The sequence below is a fragment of the Acanthopagrus latus genome, chromosome 21, assembly GCF_904848185.1.
Source record: "Acanthopagrus latus isolate v.2019 chromosome 21, fAcaLat1.1, whole genome shotgun sequence".
Classification (NCBI taxonomy): domain Eukaryota; kingdom Metazoa; phylum Chordata; class Actinopteri; order Spariformes; family Sparidae; genus Acanthopagrus; species Acanthopagrus latus.
Window position 1 is genome coordinate 7,229,124 of NC_051059.1, and position 15,617 is coordinate 7,244,740.

Sequence of the window (15,617 nt, forward strand, 5' to 3'; positions counted from 1 at the left end):
GGAACGAGACTAGCACTTTAAGTGAATGATCATGAAATGGCAGAGTAATCAAGATGTTTCAGTCTGAACTAAAATAGTGGAGCAAGTGTCCAAAGACATCCTTAGAGCCAAAAACTCACCTGCGGAGGTGAATCCAGAATCTGTGAAACTCGGTTTCAGTTGAATGCAGAGGAACTTCTCCCCTTTAGCGATTTCATTGGAACTCTGCCTCGAAGTGTTAAAAGCTCAAACATAAAACAGAAGTGACACGAGAACACAATTTTGACTGAATGAGATTTTTCCAGACTTGACCCATATTCATTTGACTGACCTTGCAGCCACTGTATTGCGCCGCTTTGCTTTTTGTTATCGTGTCATTACTCGGTCACAAGTACAACTGCTGGTATTAAAATAATACACCGTGAACAAAGAGCAGGTTTTCATAGTAAAGTCCCGTAGGAAGCTATTGTAACTATGCTTTTGAAGCGCACAATGGGTAATTATTAGGAATACTAGAGCTGCTGTGAATTTGAATTTAGGTGGCATTCTGAAGCGACCATCAAATGACTGAAAAGGGTACACAAAGAAAAAGTGTAATTAGGGTTCAGCGCGGTGCAGTAATGTAGCATTGAAATATTGTAGTTTTACGACAAGTTGCACATGATGACTTGCCAAATGACTGACAACATGCTAAGAGGCTACAATACGAACAACAGGCTGACATACTAACAGGCCAAGGTTGGAAAAGTGGTCTTACAAGTCACATATGCTGACAGGCTGACAGGCTAATAATGCTAACAGTATTTGGTTGGGTTACATTGCTGTAATATTAGTGTAAATATACTGTGAATGTGTGTATTTTGATGACTTTGAACTGTAGCTTACAGCTGGTCCCCTTCTTTTTGCTTCAGTCCACCACTGCACATAGCATATAATGATGAATGCCTGTCATATCTCAAGCAGGTTTCCAGTAAATACGATTTTCATTACTGTTATTTTATACCGGATATTATTTGGTATAACAAGCCGCAGGTCTGGCAGATGTACTGCAGTCAACTTAATGAGTGGGTTTCAACCAGAGGTTACTACTGTTTTGTCGCACTGCCTCTGCTGATGTTTGTATTCTTGACAGGAAATGTTTGGTGTGAGAAGGCAGCTGCTGATGCCTTGCTTGCGGTGACACATACTGTTATCTCAACATTTTTCTTTATCGGTGGAAACACCCCGTCTGTGGATTTCCTCCATCAACGGCTGTCTGAGGATTATAGCTTTTTCTTTCAATTCCTTTCGTTTTTCTTTAATGTCGCCCTCGTTTCTTGTAAGCAACACCGACTGCACTTAAGATTGACTGCATGTCGCAATGCGGCCTGACAGCGAGTGCGGGGTCAACATGTGGTTAACCGCAGTCTTTTGTTTATTTATTTATTTATTTATTGTTTTTGCAGCAACTTACGAACTTAACTCCTCTCCCACTTTTGGTGACTGTGACCTGAGTTACCAGAGTCTAAACTAGAGGAAGTTGTGGCGAGCTGTGTGCACAACGACGAGTGCTATACATGGCTCCTAAAAATAAATCCCTGCGTGCATTCAATGCCACTGACGCGCACAGAACAAAATGTTCGTCTGGCGCCCAGCAGTGACATGAAGAAACTACGCTGTGCCTACTCCCCCCCCCCCTCCCCAAAACAACAACAACAGCAACAAAAAACATGTCAGAACAACAACTTTCATGACTAATTTACATCCTACATGCTCTCGTCTGAACTAGAGGCTGGTTGCATAGGAACCGTGTATTTGCATCCCTTTTACATAGACGATTATATAAGCTAGTAAAATTCACCATGTTCTGCCCAGAAATGACAAGCAAAATACCTACGCCATGTGCGCAGTCAGAGATTTCAAGGCCAGATACGTTTTCATGTTCAACCAACCCGCCTGGCAACATGTAACTTGTCTGAGTCGCCACCAAAAGTACGCCACCGCCCCGCGTCTGGCATTTCAACCCCAGACAGTGTTGGTTGAGTCACTTCCTCTCCACACTGTACTTAATGCACCAGACTTCTCCATACTGCAGCCGAGACGCTGGAGTAACACACCATGCAAAGATGTCAGAGGAAGTGTGGTGCTTTTCTTCTGGCCGGGTCGGCCGTGTCGTCTTGTTCACTGAGTGACGTCGCTCGGAGGACTCTGTTGCCATCTGGTGTACATTTCGACCAGTCACCACGCTACAGTCTGACAACAAAAAAAAGCTGATTTGCACTGCATTCAAAAGGGCCGCGCCCAAACGCAACTCCACCCGCAGTCTTTAGTTTTCGTCAAAAACTACCACGTACATGGATCAAGAAACAGCTCATGGAACACAAAACTGAGACGGACGTTTTAACAATACAGTCACATTCTTTTTATTTGCACGTGAAAGTTGAATTTCTCATAGACTTAGGATGTATATTTGCATAATCAATTAGATAAAGCGTTGATAATACTTTACAATAGAATAAATCCTTTTCATTATTAACTTCATGGGATGGAGGAGGGAGAATAGATAATCAGAGATGAATTATGTGCACAGTCTCTTTAAGGATATATTTTTTTTTAATCTTAACATAATTAAAGAGATGAAGTATAATACAAGCCTGTCTACTGGATCACACAGGTTTAGAAAAAAAAAAAAAAAAAAAAAAAAAAAAGAAGCTATTCCTGCTACAATTGTATGGCATGAAACCCGTTATCCACACTGAAATCAAAGAGCGCTACAGCAGATCAGAGCCGGGAGAGAAGATTTTTCGTGAGACGCTGCCAGTTTTAAAACAGTCACCTTGAATCGGTTCTCCTCAGGAGTCCCTGATAGATGTCAGATTTAAGGAAGCGCGGGTAGCAATCCCTGGCCATCAGACTGTAGATGAGCTTCTGCGCTGTATCAAACGAAGTCAGGGTCGGCTGGGAGATGTTCTTTGTTATGTTTTCTCTGGTACCGCAGTCTATGTTGATCTGGAATCAAACAGTATTGCCCAGGGGCGTTTTACAGCAACTCCTCTCATCATCATTCTCTGTAATTTTCTAGGGAGGGGGAATTGTGCTTAACATAAAGTTCTGGAGTTCTACCAACACAGAATGCAAAAAATACACAGTTTTACAGCAGTCCCCCTCATCGCTATAGGCAACCTATATTCAGATTACAATAAAAGCGCTGCGATATTTTGGGTAACACGCTACGATAACCATCATTAAAGGTGTATGATGTAGTTTTGGGGAAGGAATATTTACCAGAGGAGAAAAGTCCAAAACAAACTCTGTTCACTTTCATGAGTCGATAAAATGAATAAACAAACTGACTCTAAAGGATGACACAATTTCATACTGTTTTACTTTGTTTATATGTGGCGTACCCCACCACCTTTCGAGCTTCAAACTGTGTTCTGGGGACCTTGTTGTCCTTTGAAAACAGCTCGCTTTTCCAAGTTTGTATTATTACGTCATTAATATTGTAAATATCAAAATCCTGAGTTTGAACTACAAAACTACACAGTGCCCCTTTAATAAATGGTATGTTCATAGTTAAGTGAACTTTAGTTAACAGTTATTTCATTGTTAAAATTATTGAAATACTAATAAATAAACAACTCATTAAGCAATTGATAATTGTCAGCTCACAACTGTTGTTTATATTACTTTGTAAATGGTTAATAAACTCTTAATCTTTAAATACCATTAAATACCAGATCTTTAAAAACTTTTACAACTTTTACTTTTTTTTTTTTTTTTTACCTGTTTGGGCGCTTCTGTTTGGACGAACTCTGAGTAGATCCGATTGGCAGAGGAGATCATCTCTGGGACCGTCTTGATTTTTTTGTACTCCTCACAGGCGAGCCAAAACAGTATGTTCTCCTCACTGTACTCGGACTTCAGGAACTCCCGGAAAGCTATCTGTCCGGCTGGAAATCACAGAGGACAGTAAGCGGCTAAGTGCGCAGCATATATACAGTCGACTAGTACGTGTCCGACCAGAGGAGACTCTCACCTTTACAACTGAGGACCTTGTCCACAGACTCGCCCCAGGTCTCAACATCCTCCAGTGGATCCTTGGGGAAGCAACACAATCTACCCTTGAAAAGAGCATCAAGATCTATCACTAGCCCAGTTATCTGTGAACGCCACCTGACAGGCCAAATCATCAACCATTCATAGTATGTGATATGTTTTAAGAAGGCTTGTTAACATTCACTTAAACGCACTGAGCACTTGACAGCAACCTCCCATCGCTAACAAGCCACTTCAGAAACAAAGACCCAACGCACGGTGAGACTTACAGTGAGTGAAAACCTCCTTGGTATTTTCCACATGGCTGCTGTAAGATGTTGCCTGCTGAAAATGGTAAAGGCCCAACAAACAAATATGCAGTAACTCACTTTATCGCCATCTCCTTGTCCTCTACGAAAGGGAGACAGAGATAAGATCCTGCCAGACTGAAGAGGGGGTTGCGATTGTTTGGAAATAAGGGAGTCAAGTGACTGAACAAATCTGAATGACCCCCACCCAACATGAATGGAATATATGGAAATCTGTATGCAAAGTGTCGTCGCTGGGAGAGACGGGGCATCCTTCCATGTCTGTCGCACCTTGAGGAGAAACGAACTGGGCTGTGATTTAAGCTGACCGCACCTCCCTCCAAAGCAGTGATAATCATTAACATGAGTGTGGCAATATGGGAGATAGTTTGAAGATTAAATGAACTAAGTAAGATTAACTCCCCCAATACATTTTAGACTATTGAAGACCTTCTTTTTTCACCACTAAGTCAGAACCATAGAGTAGTTTCTTAATGGTTATAATCATGTATTAATGTCATATTATGGTGGCATAATGGCTATTGTGGTGGTGGTCAAATTCAATATAAGACTTGACCATTGAGCATTGGTCAGGAAGCTCCGGGTGAGATCCTGACCATAAACAAATAGCCATAAACAAATTCACTATTAAGTGAAAAGGGTTTGTCATCCCTCCATTTGCATACCTGCAGTGTTCTTCATTCATCAAGATGACAAAAAGAATAAAGAAGCACGGATTCATTCATACGCCTCATACAACACATTCAAGTGATGATGAGGTGATCACTGGCTCTCGAAACAAAGAGGTTGTGATTTGGATTTTTCAACCTCTGGTTAGGTAAACGTCTCATAAAATGACAGTCTGCCGCTCTCTGAGGCTGTACTCATTTCATTAAACCGGCCAACTCAATAGGTTGTATGATCATAAAGTAAGCGAGTCGGGGTTAACAAATACTGTACCCTTGCTGTACAACAACACATCCAGCAAATGTTTGGATGAGTGAGGTGCCCGTGTTTGTTTGATGGTGAGACACTGTAGGATCAGTGAGATGAAACTGGCTTTTCTAAAACATCAGTTTCATCCCACTGCTTGATCAGTGGGATGAAACTGACATTTCAGAAAAGCCTGAGTTGCTTCAGTCATAATTGTTTTGGATGCCGGCGTAAAGGAAACACTATTTACAAGTGGGTAACACTTTACAATAAGGTACGCAAAATATGAGGAGTTACTGAGGAGCAAGTAAAGAATGAATCAGGGGCAACTCAATAGTTAATGAGTCCTTAATGAGTAATTGTGAATGAATAACTGCGATTCAAGGACTGTATGGGAGATAATGATAGATTACGGACGAACAGAAGGGGAGATGCTGCATTAATGAATCATTAAGTAATTAAGAGTTAATAAATAACTGTGAATCAATATACTGACCACTTTCTTCACTAGTCGGTCTCAACCAGCTGCTAAGCTAGCAATGACTTTTTAATTCATAATCATTATCAGTTGTTACTCTTTTTGCTTACCTTACAGTAAAGTCGACCATTATACTGAGTAGTTACCCAATATACCTTATGGTTACTAATTACTTAATCATTACTTAGAGTGCCCTCACACTTGGCCCACTTGCTCCATACCATGCCGAAGCACGGTTGTTCCTCCTCCCCTTCTGGCCTGCTGGCCTGCACTCACATTACTCTGGCTGCAGCCGGGCCTGAGCACAGTTACTCCTTACACATACCTCATCGCATTGCAGCGCGGTTGAAGCACAATGGAGAATAATGCGGAAAACATGACTTTACTTACTTTTTTGTGGCTTATTTTGTGTCGTTTTGGTCACAGACAGCCCTCTCACATTCCTTGGACCTCTTGGTGATGCTAGGTGGTGTAGTATGCATGATTATGCTTAATGTCCACATTACACACCCGTGTTTGTGCTCGTGCTTGAGCAGTTGTACCATGCTGAAGCACGCTTCTTCCAACTGTGCCAGGGCCAAGAATGCACTCGGGGGGGCCCGTGATACATGAGTGTGCCCTAACTTTTTGTGTAGCTTTAAGTAAAATGAAACATCATATTGAGTAGTTACCCATTAAAGACTCATTAGTTTCGTATTACTCAGTCATTGGTTACATTTTTCTTTTTGTGTACCGTCATATAAAATGACACATGACACTGAGTAGCTATGGCAGTGCTAGAGGAAAAGTCAGATGATCACCAACGTGGCTGTGGCTCAACCTCTGGGAACCTCGAATGTCTAGACAGAATTTCACAGGACAGCGGCTGTTCTGTTGTGATGATTTGAGACAAGCACTGCTCATGCTTGTGATCATAAGCCCACTGGGTTTAGTGTCTACAGGTCACCTCATACAGTGAATCTTAACAAATGCATATAAACATAAGTATGTCCAGCGCATTTAAACCTGTCCTGACCTTCCTGACCACTGGTGGAGACGTGATGGGCCAAAACAAACCGAGAATGTAAATCGCAGCAGGCGATGGAAAACACCCAGGCTGCTCCTATTTGCATGTGTGCAGACGCACTAAGAATTTGTTTTTCAAAAAAGGCACCAGCAGGAGAGAGAAGAGGACAAAGCGAATACTCAGGACTGCCGCCTTTGAGTGCCCAAGATGTTTTGTGCTGTTGTGATTCAAGTTATTCCAGACGGTCAGTGTGTCAGGACAAACGGGAGTCTGCACAAGCCTGATTTGTTTTCATATTCACAGTCTACAATGAAGTGTGCTGTGGCTCACTTGTGGTACAGCGTGCATTTCAACTGTGTTTTTCACACCTAGCTGCAGTTTTTTCCACCATACAGAGGGTGGCACTCTTGTCCTCTCACGGCCATCAGTATATACTTTACAGAGGTGCCATGCGTCCAGCTCTCTCTGTAATCGACAGCATGGAATTTGTGTGTGTGTGTGTGTGTGTTCTTTTTTCACCGTTGGTCCGGCTTTCTTTTATCAATTTGGAAATAAATGGGGTTTGGAACCTTTCTACTGAAGCTGCCAAGAACCTGGACAGCAGGGTGAGAGCTGGTGCAGGTCGCAGATGTAACCTCAAAAAACCTATTTAAATTAGATTTCAAGTGATTCAGTAAGCACACCTGTGATTTAATTAGAGAAGTGTTTAATCTGTTTCTCTCGAGTTGCATCATGGAAACGGCGAGCAGCGGGGTTTGTGCCGTGACCTTCACCTCTTTGTTTACTTACTTTTCACCCTTTCAGCCATAAATTTTGTCCAATATCTGATGACCATTTAATAATACATCAAACCAAATAAACAAGGATGGAAAAACTCCAGTCCCTGGCATTGTCTTGACCTTGACAATGCGAACCAGTTTCAGAGGTCTTCAGAATTTCGTACAAAAATCTATTCAGAAATGTTCTTTTCCTTCAAACTTGTTGAGGGAAATAGTTAATAATATTTTCCAGCCTGCAGAGATTGTATTGTATTGAATAAGGGGCTCCGCGGAGCTTGGCAGACTCCATTTCTAAACTAACATTAGCGACTGTTAGCTCTCTGCTAGCGGAACGGAGAAAGGCACTGACACGAGGCACTCGAGAGCGTGCGTAAAGTCTCAATCTTTGGACTGTCATGAAAAATCTGCACACCCTCCGGCTCCTTCACAGAGAAATCCACACAAGAAACTTAAAGGTGCAATGTATAAGATTTTGCCAAACAAATGAGGGGCAGCGTATCACCAGAGTAACTGCTAACTGCTGCACACTGTAGCTGCCTTTAGCTAGTTAGCTTACTTAGCCGTGCAGCTAGCAGTTCAGACTGGAGTGTTAGTTTTCAAACCTCTAGCAGGGCAGCTTTGGACCAGGAAGGACCAGGGCTAACTGGCACGCCTGCTTACCTCAGCAGTTTTACTTGTGACACATAGACATCATCTTGTCACAGCTGTTACTCACTCTATTCTGTTGATCATTTTAGTTAATTTTCTTTTACTTATTTAAACTAAAATATTCCACGTAGCCCCTTTAAAGAAGGGTATCGACGGCTGAGAGAAATAAAGGAGGTCTTATTTTTTTCACACATCACGTTACAATCTGCTCACATATGGCCAATAAAACAAGTGATCAATGCGTGTGAATTGCGGCAATTTATTAAATAGAGCCCCTTAAAGAACCGCCTCCGGCAATCTGCCGCCTAATCACTAACGTGAGGGAGGCCGTCCGTCAGGAATTCAACCTCTTTATCCCCCCACATAAAGACTACGGTTGTGTGCAAAGTCTCACCTTGAGGCTTTCAATCTGAATGCAGCCTTTGGTTCGAAGCTGCACTGAAATTTATTTAGGTCTGTCAATATTGTTGCAGGCCAACAACATCAGCTGCAAACAGATTTGTAAGGAGAACATTTCAAAATTCAATATCTGAGCCTGGGAGTCAGTTAATCTACTTCTAAATTTGCCTCACGTGGAGTGAGAAAAAAGCTTCTGAGATGGGACGACTGCTTCTTAAATTGGGAACGTGTGGTGTAAAAGTTTGTAACAGAAGCCCGTCGGTGCAAAACTACTGACAGACTTTGACTTGGATGGGGGAATCTTTTAAAAAGAGTCCCATTTGTTTGAGGAAATCTGCGTAAAACTCCACTGTTAGACACCTTACAATAAATCCTTTTGTTTTAAACTCCTCTTAGACGGGTATTCATCTTGTATTACAAGCCTCATATCTCCAGGCAAACTGCTTTCCTACTCTTTTGTTTCCCCCTTGGAGCTCCTACAATACATCTTTAACTTATGGACGATTTCAGAGGCTTTTAGCGCCGACTGAGTCACAAATTTAAATACCAATGGGAGAGAAAGAGGAAATCTGCCAACGAATTCTTAGCGGCCAACTAATCTTAAGCTGTGATGAATTTGGCAGGCCAGCTGAGCTCCTACCTTTGTTAACACATCATTACATTCTCCCTCCCTTCCCAGACGATTTGTGCGAGAAGACAGCAGGAAACTGCAGCACACGCATGCCGCTGCCGCCTAGCGCGATGCATAATTAATGTGAACTGTGAGGTATTCTGCGCAGGTTTTTCTAAAATGGCAGCAACTTGGGCTGAGACGGACTTTATCCCCTCAGAAGGCTACCAGAAGCCCTGACATCTGTGTTAATGAGCTAAACTGGCTCTGTGGGCACATTTTGTGTACCCAGCTTTATGCTGGGTGCACACACATGTACTGGCATAAATGTTTTCTGCATATATACACAAGAGTTTGGGGGGGTGAACTCAGCGGGATCGCTGACACTTCCAAATTAATATGTATTTGTCTTTGTAAGAAGTATCGCTTGTGAATACATATACAGTAACATGAATAATTCTGCGCTGGGGTCGGTGGGATTTGATAAGGTCTATTAATTTTTCAGTGATTTCGACGAGGGAGCTACACACCATCACAATTTTCCCCCCGCTAGCGTAATATGCAAACATTACAGCTCCATTCGTCACGTTTAGATCAGGTCATTCAAACTAATTAATGACACAAAAGGCCTCATTATAGCTGCTTTTGTAAGAAAGTGTTTATTTGAGTTACTCCACATATTAAAGTACACACTGTATATTTTACACGAGCACAGGCAACAGTAATGATCATAGTAATACATAAATTAAGTGAGATGGTAGCGAACTGAAAAAAACAGCAATCATAATTAATATGATATTAGATAATATTAGTATTCATATGAGATATATGCATTGTCTGCGTCTGAAAACGGGACAGAATGAATCAATAACAGACAGGAGAGATGTATATCCCTCATTAAAAAGTTTCGGTGCTCTGCAGACACCGCGGACGCACATTAGTCTGGAGGGGCAGGACAGTGCGAGGGATGAAATCATGAATCCTCTTTAATGAGGTACGGTCAAATTAGCTTGTTCGCCATATCAGCGGTATTTATGTTGTCTGAGGTGCTGCTGCTGCTGGATCGGAAGACGAAGCAGCCGAAGCGTAATGTGTCTGCAGACAGGAGAGAGGCCTCGGTGTGGCTGCCTGTACGGCTGGCTGAATACTGTCAGCGGCGTGGAGGCACTTCGGCTGAGAGTCTGTCCCCCGACCGTCCTGTTGTCACTCAAGTTTTGAGATTTGGGAAAGTATAAAAACCATCAAACCACAGGCAGCGCAGTGCCTCTGAGAGAGAGAGAGAGAGAGAGAGAGAGAGAAGACAAGGGCTCCAGAATAATCTGCTGGCCGCAGAGAATACTCAATTCAGTTTTGGCTGGAAAAGTGTGCATTATTTTCAGATAACCACATGCCTCTGACATAGTGGCCTCGTAACCTTTTTAAACGCATTCCTGCGGCTTAAAGGTTAACGGTGTCAGCTGTCACCCCGCTGTGTAGTATGTTTCTTCAAGGAATATTTCAACATCTTGGGAAATATGCTGATTCGCCTTTGACGATGCCACACTCGCGTTCGCACGCTAGACATACAGCCACCGCCAGCAGCCAGCTAGCTTCGCTTAGCATTCAGACTGGGAAACAAGGACAATGTAAAACAGTCTGCCAGATGAACCCCCCTTTAACCAGTGGGCGATTTGTTAATTAACGGAGAGGAGATGGGGAGAACTGTCTCTGGCGAGTGCTGAGCTGACTGAGGGTTGACCTGAACTCAACATACCCGCTGTGTTGCTCGCTAACATCAACTTACGGCTAGTGTGTGGTTGAGTGATCTAGCCGTTAAGGCAGTCTCGGGTCCAGATGTTCACAGACGAGGTAAGGTTTTAAAGTTTTTTCCAAATGTTCACTTGTGTTAGCCAATTTCTGATCTCTAGTCAGACAAGAAACTGGCAACCAAGGAGGAAGAAACTGGCATAACATAGCACACAACTCAATAAAATATTAAATAAAGGTTTTGTCATTTTTAATGCAGCGTTACTATAACTTAATAAAAAATTTCAGATTCTACTGTGGTTCTGTATTTGGTTTGTCGTCGTGGTGTTGCCGTACCTTGATGTCCAAGATACCAGCCCGAGCTCGAGCATGTGCTGCTTGGATCAGGTAGTGATAAAGCATAATTCCCAAAATGTTGAACCGCTTGTTCCAATTTTTCTTTATTCACCAGCCCGCCGCTACGTGTAGGTGAGATAATCCACTGTAACCCTTGTGGTTATAAGAAAATAACACTCTGCAGAAGCAAACCTGTGGATAATAAGCCTCCGCAAAACGCACGTCGTGTCCCAACAATTGTGCTGCAAATCGGGGATTATCTCCTATATATTAATCCGTTTCACAGATTGAGCCGCTACACCCGCGATGCTACCGCGTGTTACCAGGCCGAAGGTTCGTTCGTGGCCTCGCCTCTGTCGTTGAACACACAGGAGCGTGACCTTCTGCGAAACATGGTGGCCCCCGGGCCTTTCCTCCTGGTGAGACGCAGATAAATGTCAGACTGCAGGAATCTGGGGTAGGAGTCCTTTTTCATCAGGCTGTAGACTTTCATCTGGGCTGCCTCAAAACAGCTCTTCGTGGGCTGTGCTATGGTCTTCTGGATGGCCATCTTGGTGCCGTAGTCGATGTTGACCTGAGTGGAGGGAAATTAGGGCACGTTGATCAGATTAAGCCTTGAGTTTTTGTTTTTTTTTCTCAGCGTAATAATTGCAGCATTTATAGCCATGGGATTCAGAAGTGTGTTGCTGCAATGTCAGGAAAATATTATCATGTAATAACACGAGAAGTTTGTCGTTATACCAATTACACCACGTTATTACAAAACACAAACTGAGAAGATGCTCTTGATATAACAACATGCATTTCACAAACATTTCACATTGTAACACAATATTTTCTTTTTTGCCCATTCCAATCATGTCCATGTCTCCCTCCCCCCTTTATTTTTTTTGCTCTTCAACACCCCAAAAATACAATGTCCCGAAACACCATTTGTTTTGATGTCTGCCTCTCCACACGGTGTTGTTAACTGTCGTGACGCTCGCTTGTTTTGTGCTGCATCTCAAAAAACAAGAAAGGAAAAAAAAGGAAAGAAAAAAATCACGATCACAGCTCTCAGATAATTCATGAGTGTGTATTAAAGCGACACTGGTTTACATTACGACCTCCCTGGAAATCACTCGGTCTGGTGCCTGCTCCGAAAATCTCTCACATGTGCACATACGCTCATCTAATACTGAAACTGTGTGGGTGCTGCTCTCTCCGGTTCTGCAGCTGAATGTCAGAAAACCTCAAACCAGACGGCAAGCTCTCAAACGGTCAGATCCGCTGCAGGGCCTGAGCGCGTATCAGATGGTGGTCGCATCATCCTCGCGAAACGGGAATGGAAACCTTTGAAACCGCGGCCGTCTCCCACAGAAATAACCCGACCTGCTTTGCAGCGGTGCATGCGCTAGATGCCTGACCTCTGCGAGCTGCTGCTTGTAGCAGCCGCTTCCAAAGGTCAAGCTGCTGCAGGCTCGCGACTGTGTGGTGCTTTCGACTCTCCCCACTGATCTTTTTATTATGATGACATAAACATTTGAAACCTCCCACACCCCTCGGTGACAAATAAAGGAGATGCTAAACCGGCCTGTCATACTGCAGTATGTTGCAACACTACATCCATGCATGATAGCGATGAACCAACACGCCATGCCGTACCTCTTTAGGGGCGTCCGATTCAATAAAAATTGTGTAAATGTATTTGGCTTTGGACAGCAGCTTCGTGTCCGAGTCGATGGTCTTGTATTCCTCGCAGGCCAACCAGAACTCGATGTTCTCCTCGCTGAACTCAGTCCTGAGGAACTGAGAGAAGGTCTCCACCCCATCTGGTTGTGAGGAAACAGAGACAGAGAAGAGCACTGACTGACTGGAGTGACACGAGAAGGAGACGGACACCTGAAAATGTGTATATTCTGAGGCCGTTGGGTAAATAAAGCTCCCATTTGATAGTAGCAGGTTGTGCCGAGGAACAATACGGACTTTCCATTAAATCCTCGTCCCAAAGTCATTAAAATGACCCCACTGTGCAAACAATTAAACTGCATATATAAAGCTTTTATAGCTTTAGTATACTTACAACATATATACTTAATATTATTATCTTACTACAAGGGCACTGACTATATTAGCCATTCCCAAATGAGCACGCACAGTGGTTCACAGTGTTTCGCTGCGGCACTCAAGTGCAACTTCCGCGACTATGAGGAAGTTGCACAGTTTCTGTATAACTATCTGTGCTAACAAACATTAAAAGATGTAGTGAAACTCGCGCTGCTCCCCTCATTAACTATTTATCGCCTGTAGCACTCGTCAACGGTTTGCAATTCAAACGGGAGCAAAGTTGTTTGACAGCAGACGGAACCGTTTTGGATGGCGATTTGACACATCCTCCAGAGATTCTGGGGGCTTTGAACTGACCCGAGCGCTTCAGCAGTTCTTCAAAGGAGTCGCTCCACTGCAAAGCTGCCTCCGGTGAGATGCTGCAGAAAAGGGGGGGGAAAAAAAGAAAAAAAAAAGAAAAAAATCAGAGATGCGGTCAGCTCTTCCCTAATGATGCAGCAAAAACAAAAAAAAAAAAGAGAAACAAAAAAGGTTTTGGATTTTTCGTGAGATGTCTGTTTCTACAAGTGTGCAGTGAGTCACATCGGGTGCTGGGAACTGAGGTTAAAAATGAATAACGCTTGTCAATCGCCTCTGTGCGAAATGAATGGATTTTTGGCCTCACTTGCTGGGGGTCGTGTTTGTCTTCTTACTGGGGCTGACGTTTTCGTGAGAGCCCGACTTGGTGAGGAAAAGGCTTAGTCGGCTCTTCCTCTCCTTGTCTTTCTGCCTGCAAACAGGGGAGAAAAAAAAAGGAAAAGAAACACATCAAGTTCCACAAACTGTCTCGCACGCCCAACTCCGAAAACTGTTCCCCAAATCAGCCAACTTGTCGCGGTTGCTCCCTTGCAGACACATTTCATAAGTGGCTTACATGAAACACTATAAATTACACAACATCTTTGTGGTGGGAGCCGCGTATGCAGACACGTTTTTCACAAAAAAAAAGGCAGCAGAGGCTCATCATGGAGGACAGCTGGGTTTTTAAAAAAGTCTAACAGCCTCGCAAGTCAGCTGCAGCAGCCTTGAATTACGCTCAGATAAGGTAAAGCGTTGAAACATCACACCTCTATTATACAGGCGCTATGCTGCCCTTGAGTCAAATAAAGCCCTTCCACACATATGTTGCCTCGCCTCTTTTCCTCGTGATAAAAGTTGCCCTCCTCTGATTTCTGACTGCAACTTTTTACTAACAGCTCAATATGAAATTCCTTTAAAGAAAAAGAAAAAAAAAAAAAAAAGAAGAGGGAGAATATAACTGTGGTTTTCACACCAACCTGCTGCTGTCGTCCTTCATCTTTGGTGCCTGCAAGTCTTGTGGACCGAGCATTTTGAAATATGCTTCCTCCTTCGGGGCCATGTAGTTGAATTGAGGAAATAGAAAAAGAAGCGTCTCCATGCTGTTCTGTCTCTGTCAGGCGCGCGAGGCGGCAGGCCACAAATAGCCCGAGAGTCTGAGAAGTTTTTTAACCCATCACTCGATGAACCGCATCGCCTTTTATAAACCCGCTTTTTTTTTTTTTTTTTCGCTTTTCATTTCCCATACCTTTTCGCTCTACTTCCTGTAACGGCGCAACCACTTACTGCTTACAGCACCTCCATCTCTGATACAGAAACCCCCCCTGGGTTCAACATTCCGCCGAGTGCTTTACTTAGAAATTTGATAAAGACAGCGGCTCGTACATTGATTGCTTTTTTTTTTCTTGCTAATGGTAATGTGATTTGTTTCATTTCTGAACAAACTCAGTCAACACATAAACAAACTGACCTTAAAGGACAACACAATTTCATACTGTTTTACCTTGTTTATATGTGGCGGACCCTGCCACGTTTCTAGCTTCAAACAGCGTCCTGGGACCTTATTTTCCTCTGAGAACAGCTCGTTGATTCGGTCATGGTGAAAAACAAAAATATGTCTGAGTTTGAATTATTACCTCATTAATATTGTAAATACTGATAATGAAAACAGTGCCCCTTTAATTACAGCGCTCCGTCGCAGCGGTTCTGGCGGTTGAATTTAGAGGCTGGGTTAAATTCAGTGGCGCCTTATTGCCGCGTTGCGATCGAGTGGCCGACACTGTGAATCATATCAAGCTGGCTCACACAGCAAGCGTCTCCTTCCAGTGTGAGGGGGCATTATAAGTGAGATTTTATTCTGCGATTCCACTCGCACCACCAGCAGGGCCAGCGGAGAGATGGAAAGAATGAAACGTAATGAATAATAAAAATGTGTCCGCGCAGAGACTGGGCGCCGCTCTTTCCAGAACATCAGAGCCTTAATGGAGAGAGACAA

General features: G+C 43.2%; 2 protein-coding genes across 2 annotated transcripts; both read right to left on the minus strand.

Moving 5' to 3' along the window:
• Positions 1-2,403: 2,403 nt before the first annotated feature.
• Positions 2,404-5,848, minus strand: LOC119010764 (regulator of G-protein signaling 21-like). The gene is made up of 4 exons (XM_037083189.1): positions 5,826-5,848; positions 3,998-4,082; positions 3,745-3,911; positions 2,404-2,967 (listed from the first exon to the last, which is right to left on the minus strand). Exons 3-4 carry the CDS (start codon positions 3,802-3,804, stop codon positions 2,791-2,793), a joined length of 237 nt encoding a protein of 78 aa, XP_036939084.1. The 5' UTR covers positions 3,805-3,911; positions 3,998-4,082; positions 5,826-5,848; the 3' UTR covers positions 2,404-2,790.
• A 4,423-nt stretch (positions 5,849-10,271) lies between these two features.
• rgs18 (regulator of G protein signaling 18) lies at positions 10,272-14,884 on the minus strand. Its single transcript, XM_037083187.1, has 5 exons — positions 14,602-14,884; positions 13,950-14,054; positions 13,643-13,704; positions 12,884-13,050; positions 10,272-11,813 (listed from the first exon to the last, which is right to left on the minus strand). Exons 1-5 carry the CDS (start codon positions 14,721-14,723, stop codon positions 11,559-11,561), a joined length of 711 nt encoding a protein of 236 aa, XP_036939082.1. The 5' UTR covers positions 14,724-14,884; the 3' UTR covers positions 10,272-11,558.
• Positions 14,885-15,617: the final 733 nt, after the last annotated feature.